At 43.0% G+C, this 13329-nt stretch overlaps 1 protein-coding gene across 1 annotated transcript; it reads right to left on the bottom strand.

The window, feature by feature from the left end:
* Positions 1-208: 208 nt before the first annotated feature.
* LOC8051869 lies at positions 209-8261 on the bottom strand. Its single transcript, XM_029994183.4, has 6 exons — positions 8195-8261; positions 5946-6091; positions 4185-4268; positions 2721-2759; positions 1360-1410; positions 209-290 (listed from the first exon to the last, which is right to left on the bottom strand). Exons 1-6 carry the CDS (start codon positions 8259-8261, stop codon positions 261-263), a joined length of 417 nt encoding a protein of 138 aa, XP_029850043.2. The 3' UTR covers positions 209-260.
* Positions 8262-13329: the final 5068 nt, after the last annotated feature.

Genomic DNA, 13329 nt, shown 5'->3' with positions numbered 1-13329 from the left:
AAATGGCATCATCAACAGTCATTAAAACATCCCTCAAGAATGCAAGTATGAGTTGCTCGAAATAGTGAAGGAGTTATAAAACGCCTACCCGGTTGTTGCATACGACAAGGTATATAATTTATTCGTCGGCGTCCGTGGGAAATATGAATTGAGACAGTAGACGCGGGAAGTCTATTTGAAGATGCGTAACTATTTTATTGGTGCCGAAGCCTACATCTGGAACGCGACAATACAATTGACAGCAGCCAAGAGGACGATGCTCATTGCTGATACTTCTCCTGCAGGCATTTCTGTAAAATGAGAAACATAATAACACAAATAGACTCAATCGTGATAAAAAAATTGTTAATACAATTATATTCTCGTGTAACAATTCAAGATATGAAATGAAATGCCTTCCTTGATTTTTCATCTATCTTGACGTATGAAATCCAGGAAACAACCAAACGAAACTGCTCTCGACAGTTGAATCTCTCTCTTTAGTAAATGATAAATAATCCCAACGCTTTCTTTATTTACCTCTGGCGTACGTTATTTCATACGCTCCCAAAAAATTTTACTGATCAACGTAATATCTGCGTAATTCGGGCAACACAGGCGCATTTTCGACTATCATCAAGGTTCCTTCTCGGCACCTCAATGATCAGTATAAGCGCTTTTTTTTTGTCTCCTAAAGCAATCTTGTTGGTGTTAAAAAATAATATTAAATAAATAAATAAATAAATCTCATATTACAGTTAGTCTCTATAAAACAATTCTTATAATTAATTAGGTGTCCATTTTTTATATCGCAAGGTAAGACTCTTTAAAAATAGCCAGAACTAAAAAAAAAGAAAGAAATATTGATTATTAAGTTAACTGTAAGTGTTTAGTGACGTAAAAGCTAGAGAAAACGTTACTTTTTTTGCTTTACACTCTTTTATGTTGAATCGGAAAGATTGGAAAAGTACTGTTTTATTGGTTTAGTCCCAATGCGAGTGTCAACTACTTGACTGACCATACACAATTAAGGACTATAAGTCATTTCGCTTACTCATAGGATAATCGAATGACCTTCACAACTGTTCAAATTAAAAGGTAAAATATCACAATATTGTGCGCCGGCGTGTTATACTCGTTGGCAACTTCCACTGGCTATGCAGTCGAAGCTGTGGGCGCACGCGCGCTCGACCAGCTTGATAGCCGATGAAGGTAATGCATAAGCACTCTTCACTTCTTCTGAAATATCACAGAGATTTTTCCTCAAGTTCGTGCTAGTCATCATCATCCGATTAGTTTCAACGCGCACTGCTCAAGCATGCATTAAATGTTTTACAGTATTTACTGTTTCAGCCTTCAAATGACGAGAGCGTAACTTACACAAGCCATCTCCCACTTGGCAAGGTCATCGGCGGTCATGCCACTTGCCTTCTGCAGGTCCAAATAGAAATCAAATTAGACACTGCTCTGCGTGTTTTAATGCCAAGCCGATTCTTATACCCGTCTTGAAAACATGCAGATATTTGCATCTGGCAGAACAAAACCAGCAGGAAAGCTCTTTTGGAATGCCAAACCTTCAGTACGGGATCTAGCCTTCCGTCGTGCTCTGGATGCTAGTGCACGCTCAGAGCTAACAAGACGCCAAACTTTTAGTGAAGTTAGAAAGCCCGCGCTGAAGGCAGGACAACGGAAAGAGTGGCTATTCGCCGAGCAAGTCGTGTCAAAACGGTCTCCCCGCATAAGAGGAAGAACCTGGCTGTGTAGAGGAGGTGATGAGGGGCGTTAAAAGAGTGATGACGTGTACGACGAAGCTTCGTCCCCGCAGCTGTTTGCTGCGGTCTGGAGCAGACGACGAACGAGTAACCAACGGCTTTGTAACCGTGGGTTTCTCGTACGATGGAACGCGTCGCTATATCACCTCCCCTCTTTCGGAGGCTGAGACCTCGTTCCCCATTGCTAAAGGTAGCAGACGACGCCGGCACTAGAACGCCAGACGGCAAAGTGTACTGCTCTGTCCGTAAGAGGAGCAGACAACGCTGTCACTCGCTCTGATTGCAGGGAGATAGAGGGTACGGGCAGGCTTGCCTACGCTTACTCATTATGTCCCTGTCACATGCTCTGTTCAACTGAACAGGGCGAACGATCACTGCAGCTATAACAGCGCACTTTCACAAATTTATCGGTGCTTATATACAAAATGTCCCCCTCCCAAAAAAAAATTTACGGATCTTTTTTTTTTTTTTACTACAAAAATAAACTACGCATCACCGTACGCTCATTTTACGCCCAGAGGTATCACTAGAGGTCAGAACGAGATGCCAGAGTTTCAGCACGAACCGATATATCTTATTCAAACGTTATGTGATTTTCTCAACATTTCAATAGAAAAATGGTGCTCATTTTTGCCGGTTTTCGGTTTCTGGTGCAATAGAGCTATATGTATTCGAGAGCCTTTGTCGGCCACCATTTTCCCAATAAAGTTTTAGAAAATCACTTATAACTCTTGAATAACATAACGGTTCGGGCTGAAACTTTAGCGTCTGGTACGCACCTCTAGGGCTACAATTATAGGCGGAGAATGAGCGTTCGGGCGATGCGCAGTTTCATTTTGCGGTGAAAGAAACCCTGCAAATGTTTTGGGGGATACCCTCTCTGTACAGGAAAGCTATGGATTCTAAGTTGAAGTTCGCTTCTAAGCCAGGTTAAATACTAAAACAGTAGCAAGAAGTGGAGAACATTACCTTGAAAGACTCGGCTTTACCCTGGATGCAAGTTCTCATCTGGAACAATATTTAGCGTTGTTTCTTAATCCGCTCTAAAGACTTTAATTTGAGATATACTAATGTGAGGGGCATTTCAAGGCGTAGCTCCTTTCCTGTGAAAAATAAGACAAACTTGCCGGAGTCAACGGAGGACGCGTTCGCAGACGACCGAGTTAGCGATGGTTGTAGACCGTGGCGCCACCTCCCGATAGGCACAGCGAGCAGGTGAAGGAGTGCACCGTCTGCTCGCTCCGCCTGTCGCGGGATGGCGCCACAAGTTAAAACCAGCGCTTACTCGTCCGCCAACAGCTCCGCCGTTGAGAATGGCAAGTTTGTTTGTTTTTATTTTTCACAATGAAAGTGCTTCGCTTTGATATTTACAATATGAAATACACCACCAAAATACACAATGCACGTTTGGTGAAAGTTTGAGCTTTCTATTTGTCGGTGCCAGGGATGGGCAGTATTTCAAATACAAGTATTTGAAATACGTATTTCAAATACTTTGTGTATTTTGCATTTGTGTTCAATTACAAATTGGATAATGTATTTGACGTGTGTATTTAAATACTAAAACGTGAGTTTTTCAAATACAATTGTAATATAAATACAATTTTGTGGGCGAAAATACATCCCTCAAATTTATTGTCACTGTCAAGAACAGGAAGAAAACTACGCTCTGCACCGAATAGTGACTTTGTGATTACGGTGTTAGTCCAGGGCAAGAATAGTGACGAAATCGACGTTCACAGGCAGACTGGCTAAATAAGTGCCTGTGACAACTTGTGATGCTTTTCAGCCTGATTTCCATCCATATTTTTTTGCCTGGAACATTCCAAATGCGCGGGTCGTCCAGATTTCGTAACAGGTGCGAGTTGCAACAATAACATATTCTCTAGCTAGTGCTGCGCGTCTTGGTCGTCTCGGTTCTTTGCTGGTCTATACCAATATGTAATCGAAAAAAAAAAAGCTGCTTGAAGCTCTGTACTTTTTTCACCTATTAAATCCAAGCTTAATATATAGTATAATCACATTTGTTCGTGATTATATTTCTATTACGTTACTAGAGCCTCGGATACTAACTGGCGAGCGTGCGATGCAAAATTAAAATGAGATATCCAGAAACCCGTTGCAGGTGCCCTAAGTCGCTGACGCAAATTTTTAGGAATGTATTTGGGAAAGTATTTAGAGGAGACAAAATGCATTTGGTTGTATTTGTATCTTGTATTTAAATGCTTTTTTTTGGAAATGTAATTAGATTTGTAATTAAAAACATTTTTGACGAAGTATTTTGTAATTGTATTTCGATACATATTTGCCTGTATTTTGCCCATCCCTGGTCGGTGCCAAGTTTTCCGGATTGTTTTACAGTGCCGGGATATATAGTAGATATCCTATTACATGTGTTGTTCTGAGAAAACATATAAGGCTAGCAGCACTTACGCTTTCCTTCCTTTCAGCGGGATCGGCAACGCCAGCAGTCTCGGCTGCGCAGCTTGCTACAGTAGGGATCATGCCGTCCACGAGCTGAAAGGGGAGCACACAGTTTACACTCGCCTTCGGGAGCTACGGACGAGGGCTGCACATTTGCGCAGTCAATGACGAATGTCGAATCTGATCGCTTCCTGGAGGAAGATAACACTCCAGCACGCAAACCAAGCAATCAAGACAAAAAAAAAAAAAGGAAAAAGAGCATAGTGAGGCTGGAGACAAAATGCACGATTAACTTCAATCGTTCTTAATACGAGGCAGTTTCACGAAACACCTTTTAACTTTTGGTAGATCGCGTTTCCCTCTCTCATGCTAATGACAGCGTTCACTACCTTCTCTACTAGTTTGCATGCAGACGATTAGTTACTGGCGTCATTTTTAATTTCGTGAAACTCTCAAATGTGGTGGCTGGCTCTGTCAACGGCAGAGCTCAGTGAGTACTATCGTGAACGTCGTTGAACCTTACTTGTACGGTAAGCATTACAAGTTAATACAATTAATTGTAATCGTTTAGTTTTGGGGGTACGTTTATAGTTATTTGATTACAATCATTAGAATGTAATCAAAACATTAATGTGATTACACTGTTGTAACTACTGAAGTAACTTGTGACTGTCTGTCACTAATCTCACTCTTCCGTTTCTAAAGATGCGGTTTGTACCAGTTTACTACCATAGAATCTTCAAATCAAGTCAAGGGATGCTTTACATAAACTGATGGATTAAAGAAATAAGTATAGTTTATATATTCTAAGCCTCTAATTCAATAACGGACAGTACAAAAAAGACCCGTTTTTAAACCGGCGGAAAAAAAATTGTTGTTGAGAAAATCTGAAGAAATCATAAAACTAACGCGGTTACTTCTTCAATACCAGCCAATCACGTTTTTTTTTTGTCAAGTGATTGGCTGGTATTGAAGAAGTAACCGTTAGTTTTCCGATTTCTTCAGATCTAATTGCATACATTTATAACCGATCGAGTACTTGTAAATGCAATCGATTAATTTTTTTTTCGAATAACGTATTGAAGATTGCGTTGAACCAATTCCACTCACAAGGTAAGACTCAACGTTATTAGATTAGCTCAGTGACGGAACTGCTCGTAGACGCTGCATGCACGAGCGTCGAACAGTACCCCCCTTACTCACCGCGACTCGCCTCCCGACGTTCGACGCGCCGGACGGCTGCTTTGGTAGCTGCAGTCTACTCTATGGGATACGTACGTTGCGAAGCGCGGCATCTGGATGGCGTTCCACGGTACTCTATGGAACACACAGTTCGTAAATGAAAATCTAGATGGCGCTTAAAATGAGGGGAGGCGGACTGAAGTGAGTGCGGTGTGGGGAATAAGTGGGGGGGGGGGGGGGGGGGAGTACACCTTCCGCGGGAGTTCCACAACTGAGGCAATCTAGTAACTTTGGTAAGACTCCCTCATGACGTGATCTGTAATTTATCCCCGACCAACCCGCCCCAAGCGGCAAACACGCTGAAGCTCGCCGAGAGACGCCGCAACGCTAAAGACAGGCTTCCGTTCTGGCTTCGACGAGTGCTAGTGTCACACAGGTTGTGGGACGCTGCAAGATGCGCTGTCGGCGACGCTGACGCCTTCTATAGGCGGTGCTGCGTCAATCCACCATAGCGATGACGTTTTGGGGGACGAAGGTGTGCAGGGCTTGTTTTCTATAGGTGGTATATTGATTGAAGAAACCATATACCTTCTTCACGACGTCGGGATTGATTCCCTTGGCAAGATCGAGGCACTCCCTGGCATCGTCGACCTTCTCCAGGTACTTCTGTTGCATCTCCGGGTCGGGAACCATCTGGCGAATCAGGTTCTTGACGGTCTCCAAAATGGCGTCCGCTGGTCAATAGCGCGTGGAGAAAGCGCCACCAGAGACCGTTAAGGCTGGTTCACACATTGGCGTTTAACTGTCATCGAAACCGTGGCGTCCTTTAGTAACCGTTTAAGGCTGAGGCACCATGGCGGCCATGAAAAATGATGATATAAGCCGGTGTTTAAATTGCTGTTATAATGCTTGGTCGCTGCCTAAAAAATATTTAATATTTACCATGTCATAGGAGAGGAAATGGTCTTCATTTTGATATAAAATAAGTATGCTTAAATTTAAAATTCAGGTTGGCGGGAACATGCGAAAAGTGGCGTCTTCGACCATACATTGCTTGGAATAGTACAAATGTGCAGAGTTTAGGGTTGGACCGATTTGTTTAAATCATTTAGGATGTGTAGATTAACGGCGTTTCATTTTCATATGGTAGTTCTTTTTTTAATGTGTGTATTTGTTTGAGAGCTATATCTCCCGCGAAATATGCTTCATGGAAGGAAATGCACGATCAATTTCTGTAACAACTTCTCGGTTTTTACGTTTTAAACTTGTAACTGTGCGCAACGTTTGTCGTAAAGCTCGCACAAAAATAAAAGAAAATCGCAAAAATGGACAAGCATTATTTCTGATATCCTATGATGTGATAGTTGGTTATACATTACACAAAATTAATTTAGCGCAAAAAACGAGGACAAGTAGAATACGGAGACACGGACAAGCGCTGACTCACAACTGACGTCTAATTTCGTATATTTCCTTGCGCTTCTGTTTTCTTCACTAAACGTCAGTTGTGAGTCAGCGCTTGTCCATGTCTGTGTCTTCTACTTATCCTAGTCTTAAGCGCTACCTTTATTTGTGTAAGCATTGATTCGTAGTACAAATGCACCGCGGTTAAGTGTCAACACAAGGTATCGAAACTTCTGTCAGACTACTTCAATATATTTGCATATGGCGGCCCTTTCTTTTTTTCAAATTTCGCGTTTAGATTTTATGTATGTTTGAATCTGCAGCAAAACATGCATCTTCTTTACACACAACAATTTAGTTTTAATATATTTTTTATTATTTTGATAGATAAAGTTAGTGTAAACAAGATAGATTTTTTCGCATATAGACTATTTTACAATTATTAACATAGACCACTGCTTGCGTCACAAGCGACTTCCGGTGACTCCCTTTTTGAAAGCCTGCCGAGCTTGCTTATGTTGCAAGAGATGCTAAGCCTGAATGCAATGCAAAAAACAAAGTTGGAGATTCAGCAAGCGCCTTCGGTTGTACGATTTCATGTCTTGTAGGAGACAAGTTGGTTTCCAAGAATATCCGAAATATTTGAACAGATTTCGCGCTTTTGGTTTCTTTTGCCGTTCACCTGAAGAATAAGGGGTTAAATGCTTCATCGACGTTTCAGGCAGCACTGTTAAAGTGTGCTTCGTTCAATATTATTATGAACTTCTGTGGGATCGAAAGGCTGGAGAACCGCCTGGTGGCGTTTGCCAAGAAAAGTGTCTGTACAAATTATACTCCGGGACAGATTTTTCTGCCATTTCCGAAGAAGTGCGTGAAGACCGCGCGAACGCAGCTGTGATAGGTGCTAAGTTTTGCGCCAGCGCACGGGTGCCAATGGCTTTGGCTTCATTGCAAGGAAAATTGTTTCCAAGTATTCGTAACTTGAACCCGTCGCTCGCCCTCTCGCGGACGACGAGGGTCTTGCTCGCTCTGAGTGGAGGGGAAACGCGGGTAGGTCAGGGATCGGTGTTTCTTGTGAAGAAAGGGCGGTTGCGTGAGGCGCTGACTTAGTTAATCAAAATCGGGTAGATTGGGTTAAGCTTAATTGAGAAGGAACCTTTTGAGAACCCAAGAATCGAAGTAGATAGTTTCGCAAAGGTTCTTGTCTTCTTCATATTTCTCTTAACGAAACGTCTTCCGCTATTCTGAGGAATTATGCGGGGATTTCTTTTGCCAGCATCGAATACATTGAGAATTTTTTGGCTTACTCTAGACAATCTGATTTAGCGCTTAGTTAGGGGCAGGTTAGATGAAGGGAAGGAATGTTACCCAGGTAGGGTATCTAGCCCAGCGTGTCCTAACTCCGAAACACAAATTGAGAAGAGCGTCCTCACCATTTCCACCAACCAGAACGGTAAGGGAGCATCCAAGTAGAAGAACGACCAGGAGGTTCTTCATCATGGTAACTATGGTCGTTGGCACTGAAATCTCAAACTCTGAAACTAACCTGATAGGCTACTCCACGAATCGGAGCAATCCGTCGAAGCCACATCAAAGACTAGCATCCATTTATATACCGGTCTCCGTGAGCTGCACGGCATGTGGGCACACGAGGCGACCTTCAGTCGCGGTGTCAACACCAGGGCAATTGACCAAGCGAAGCGTATCAGGAAGTCCAAAATGGATTAGACGGAGTGCTTTAGTAATCGTGCGGCCACGGACAGTTGGGCTAACAGAGCAGGAAGACCCACGTAGATCTCTTTAAGGAACCCGCTTTGTGGCAAAGCCGTTTTCCCCAATGAAACCCGAAGCTTGGCAGGTCTCTGCATGTCATTCTGATTTGAATAATGGCCTCTCTTTCGATGATAATCGTGGTCACGGTGTTTGAGCAGCGTCGGAGCATGCGCGTGACATGTTTGCTCGGCCATGTAAAAGCGTTTTCCCCTCGCTTTTTTGTTTTTACCTGAAAAAGTATGCAGGGGGGAGGGGGGGGGGGGCGGTGTGGGTATGAATTTTTTCTTGAAACGTTAGGTACTTAGGGAAGTAAGGTACACATCAAGGTTAAAAAAACCAAAAGAAAAGCAGTTAGACGCTGGGACTACCAGAGTGCTCCGTGGGTGGTCCAGGTGAGCCCGATCGGACTGCCGTTCGCTTTCTGAAACAGTATTACTTAACATGTTCACACTAAAGTCGCCATCTCATTAATGTTAAACTTGTTTTCATTTGCAAAATCAAAAAGAGCGCTCAGAAAATTAAACAAAAGACAAAGTGCCTGCAGGGGGACGGTGAAAGACCGAAACAAAATCGTTCTTGGTTCTCAATGATAAAGCTTCGTAATATTTAGTGATAACGGTAAACGGAGGCAGAAACTCGCAATCAATGCTTTCTTTAATCAAAAATGACCCCCCCCCCCTCCTTAAATTTCACTGCGATTGATAAAAAAAAAAAAACATCCGTAGAAAGGCAATTTGAAAACTTTGATATGTTCCGTGCATTAGGTTTCAGAAAGTAAAATAACCTCATTATCAGAAAGCTCAACAAAAAAAAAAAGTCGATCAACACTTTTATTTTTAGCTTATCGAAAATTAATGTGCACACAGCGAGTTGATAAAGAAAACTCTTATCCAGTACAAGCTTTAAACTGAGAAGGCAATATATATTCCAAAACTGCCATATCAAAAAAAAAAGAAAAGTATGAGGAGAAATAAAAGCAGAGAAAAGGTGCACACACCAGTTGCTCAGCTCATTTATGAAAAGACGTGTTTGCTCTTCACTGTTTTCGCAGTGTCGATGTTCGATACCAAACATACTGAAAGTTTGTTATCTTTCCCATTGTTTCGTAGCCCACAAAAGCGCCTTATTTTGGCGAGTCATACTCTCAAGAATTTACTTGTTATTTTTGGGGTGTTTAAGGTTACGTCTTCTATCCGGCCAACGATCGCGAGTCTGTTGTTGCGCGAAGGGCAGAATTATCCCAAGAATCTTATGTGGTTTAGAAGGGAGCCTGTGCATTGAAGCAATCTCCCATGGGACAAGAGTCCGAAAGTCTAACTTAGTAGATACCTCATTACTTATGGACAGCACGTTTTCATTTTCGGTCTGTATAACCCCGTGGATTTCTAGGTTATATTTTATATTGTGCCGGTCTAGTCGATTCATCTCCTGTTTCAACCCTGCAAGTTGTCCTTCCGTCCCGGCGTTCTCGATTTTCTCCACACATTTTGTTACACTTTTTGTCTTTGTCATGCTGATTAACACTCTTCAGTAGTTCATCATATTGGCATGACATATTTTGAAAGGAAGTTTCAATAGCGGATACCGTTTTATTCATATTCAACAAGCTGTTTAGTTTCAAGCTGATGCTTGTAAGCAAGGTCGTCACATCGATTTCGGCGTCTTTCTTAGCCTTCGCGGTTTTACTTTTTTTTTGGCAGCACTACATGTCTCCCTCCGCCAGGCTTCCTGAGACTTCACATTTCTCGTTTTAAAGGTTGATTCCGCGATGCCACAGCAAGTTCGAAGTGATATGTGAATTGACATTCTGAACACGTGATGTTGGGTCTGTCATCTGTTTATACTTCGTGGTACTTCAGACAAAACATCACCATCTTCATCACTCATAGTGACGCGAGCACAATACAAGAAAAGGGCGATGACAGCAACGGCAGTAGCAGCAGCTATAGATATTATTTGAAAGGTTTTCAAAAACAAAGGCCTGCTGAAAATAACAGGCAAGTGGTCAAACACACTGTCCTGTTTGCCGTTGCCGCTGCCGAATGAAGAAACCCGATCTTGCTGCTGGTGTTTTTTGTAGTCAAAGCGTGGAGGTAGTTGTTGCTCCGACGCCGGCACGTAGTAACCACGTGAAGATGACGGTTCCAGATTCGGACTTTGCACTTGGTGTAGATAGCGTTCGCCGGTGGTCGGGGCAGATTGCGGCGTCAGATCTGCAGACAGATCATCACAGGTAAGTTGTCAAATTACACTGTACTCTTTACCGCTGCCGCTGCCGAGTCAGTTTTAGTATTTTAATTAGAGTTAAATATTTGCTACACATGTCAAATAACTAAAATACAGAGCACTGAAACAGCTGTAGCCAGTGACTGGGTCAGACATGGGTCTCGCTACAAGACGCCATGCAGGTGATCACCACGGTTGCCCTTTCACGAGTCGGCAGTTTCGGTTTTGCCTTCGACACCGGAAATCACAGTTTAAGGCAATATATTCGATAATAACTACACAAGACGTCGAAAAATAGCTTACAGCTCGTAACGCAAAGTCACATCCTGTACAAAAAAAAAAACAAAAAAAACAGGGATATTTTAACTTTGAAAATTTCCAGTGGAGTTACCGTTCAAGCTGCTCACATGTTCCTTCTTTGAGGAAACTCATTGAAAACACTCGTCATTCTTTCGAAGAGGCAAGAAGTCAGCTCTGTTCGGACCGCCGAGTGCGCAGCTAAGACAAGACAAGGTACTTTCATATCCACCACTCCGGTTGAGGAAGAGAGAGAGGTGCCTGAATGGCGCCACCTCTCCCTGGAGCAGGTTTGTAGAAGATTCGCTCCAATTTCTGGCGAACTCCGTGAGATGGCGCATTATGAAAGGAGCTCGAGCAACCGTCTTTATTTGCCCACACGTTTTCAAGGCTGCGAGACGCGCGACAGCGCCTGCGCGAGGAGCCCCAAACCGACAGCGCCCCACCGGGAAGTGAGCGAAGCTTGGGTGAAATCTCGAAACCCTTTCTGGCCCTGTCCCGGCACCAGGGATTTAAAGACGGGAGCAGAACTCGGTGAATCATGAACGCTGACATCGGTGTTGCCGAGAGAAAAACGAGAGAAAAAAAGTGAGAAAAGAGCGGAGAAAGAAAGTAGACACAATGTTTGGAGCGTTCGTTTTGACCCGACGAGTTGAAGTTGTTTGAGCACTGGTCCACTTCATTTATTTTGATTCAAGTCGCGGTTCAGGTGTTTCTCTGGGAAGTAAGCTACCAAACAACAAAGTACAGAGCTTATAGCGGATGTTTACTGCTTCTTTGTGCATATTAAGGCGTCGCCAGCAATATGGGCCCATCGGAAAATGCCCTAGTGCATGGGACCTTTTCCTCTTGACTACTGTATTAACTCTATGCTCAACACCTATCACTTCTTCCACCGTGCAAACACCGTGGCTTACTAAGAGCTAAAACCAGTAAGTTTAGCCGCTAGATGGTGTCGTCAGTGAGGTGATTGGAAGATGGGTAAAAATGTACGTGGCTCTTTTCTACCTTTAACATCAGCTAAGCTTATAAGCGTGACTAAATCTTACGATTTCAAGTATCGAAGGTTCTAAGAGCGTCCCGGTGCGGGCTGAAAGCATTCAATAGTGCCATGTCACATTGCTCATGCATCATGCAATAGCCACTATGTTCGCTGCTGACATCATGACGATATTGTCTGCGGCCACGCCTAATGGATCTTCGGAGCATGTTGCCTTCATGCCCATGAATGCATCGAACATGTCTGTTAACAGTTTTGGTATCAACCATAAAGCACTAGGAAGAAACACGCTTACGCAGTCTCTTCAGACCGTCTTTTGTGTTAGCAGTGTTACCACGGCTTTATATTAGCACTTTATCACTGAGACACCTTCACTTTTACCATTTTTATCACATAGAAACCCCAAGTTGGATAGAGGGACATGGTTCTGTTTACATGTTCTCCAGAATTCCTGGATTGTTGTTGTACGTTACCCGATCAAGCCGCAAGGTGCATCTCGGCATCAGTAGCGCGTAAAAATAAAGGAATGCCACTTCAAGTATTCAATTGGATTGGAATGGATTCCTTCAAGTCGCCTTTTGTAACTGGTGATAACAAAACTTTGGAGTTGGAATGTAACCATTTGGCTCCTCTGCCACTTCAACTTACCCTGTTACTTCCGTCTGAAACTGGAGCCTGGTTCCTTCCACGCGTTGCCAGATTTGCATGCAGTGGTTGCTTGCTGGAAAGCCGTTAAAAAGGCACTTCAGTATCTCAGTGAGTTACTTCAAACTAAGCGAGTTCCTTTCCTGCCGGTACTTGATACCTTCAGCAAAATAACGAATGAGTTGTATCGTGCACAGCAGGACTCTAAAACTGAGTTATAGTAGCTGTTTCCGATTTCAATGGGCAGTTAAGCGATATAAAGGGGCTGTTAGACGATATCGGGCAGAACGCTTTTTTCATTCTACGCAACCTCATTGGCACTACTGTCACTGTGATGCAAGTATACTTGCACACATGTAGTGCCATTGACCAGGAAGCTTCTTTGTCGCAGTGTAATTTTAAGAATAATAGCGGATGTTTTCTATGAGCATCTTCTTCGCGAAACTTTACGTACCAACGGGGTCACATCTCAGGCAGCGTATGCCAATTGTAATTTGCACAATTGAGAAGGTGCCTGAAAAACACAACATAAGTGGTGTTCCTTGCAAATTATCTGATCTGTAAGCGCTTTTTGCTACCCGGATTATATTCACTTGATCTACTAGCACTGGACTCCAATCTGGAGTG

Source organism: Ixodes scapularis, unplaced genomic scaffold (assembly GCF_016920785.2).
Source record: "Ixodes scapularis isolate PalLabHiFi unplaced genomic scaffold, ASM1692078v2 PGA_scaffold8__174_contigs__length_109621045, whole genome shotgun sequence".
Classification (NCBI taxonomy): domain Eukaryota; kingdom Metazoa; phylum Arthropoda; class Arachnida; order Ixodida; family Ixodidae; genus Ixodes; species Ixodes scapularis.
This window is presented reverse-complemented; position numbering and strand designations above follow the sequence as displayed.

What these genes read in the sequence shown, in the direction of transcription:
- LOC8051869 (XM_029994183.4), bottom strand. Translation starts at nt 8,261, where the DNA reads ATGATGAAGAACCTCCTGGTCGTTCTTCTACTTGGATGCTCCCTTACC. An exon ending in CCGCTGAAAGGAAGGAAAGC is followed by an intron (nt 2,760 to 4,184) that starts GTAAGTGCTGCT and finishes ATATTGTTCCAG; the next exon opens with ATGAGAACTTGCATCCAGGG. An exon ending in GTAAAGCCGAGTCTTTCAAG is followed by an intron (nt 1,411 to 2,720) that starts GTAATGTTCTCC and finishes TTGGACCTGCAG; the next exon opens with AAGGCAAGTGGCATGACCGC.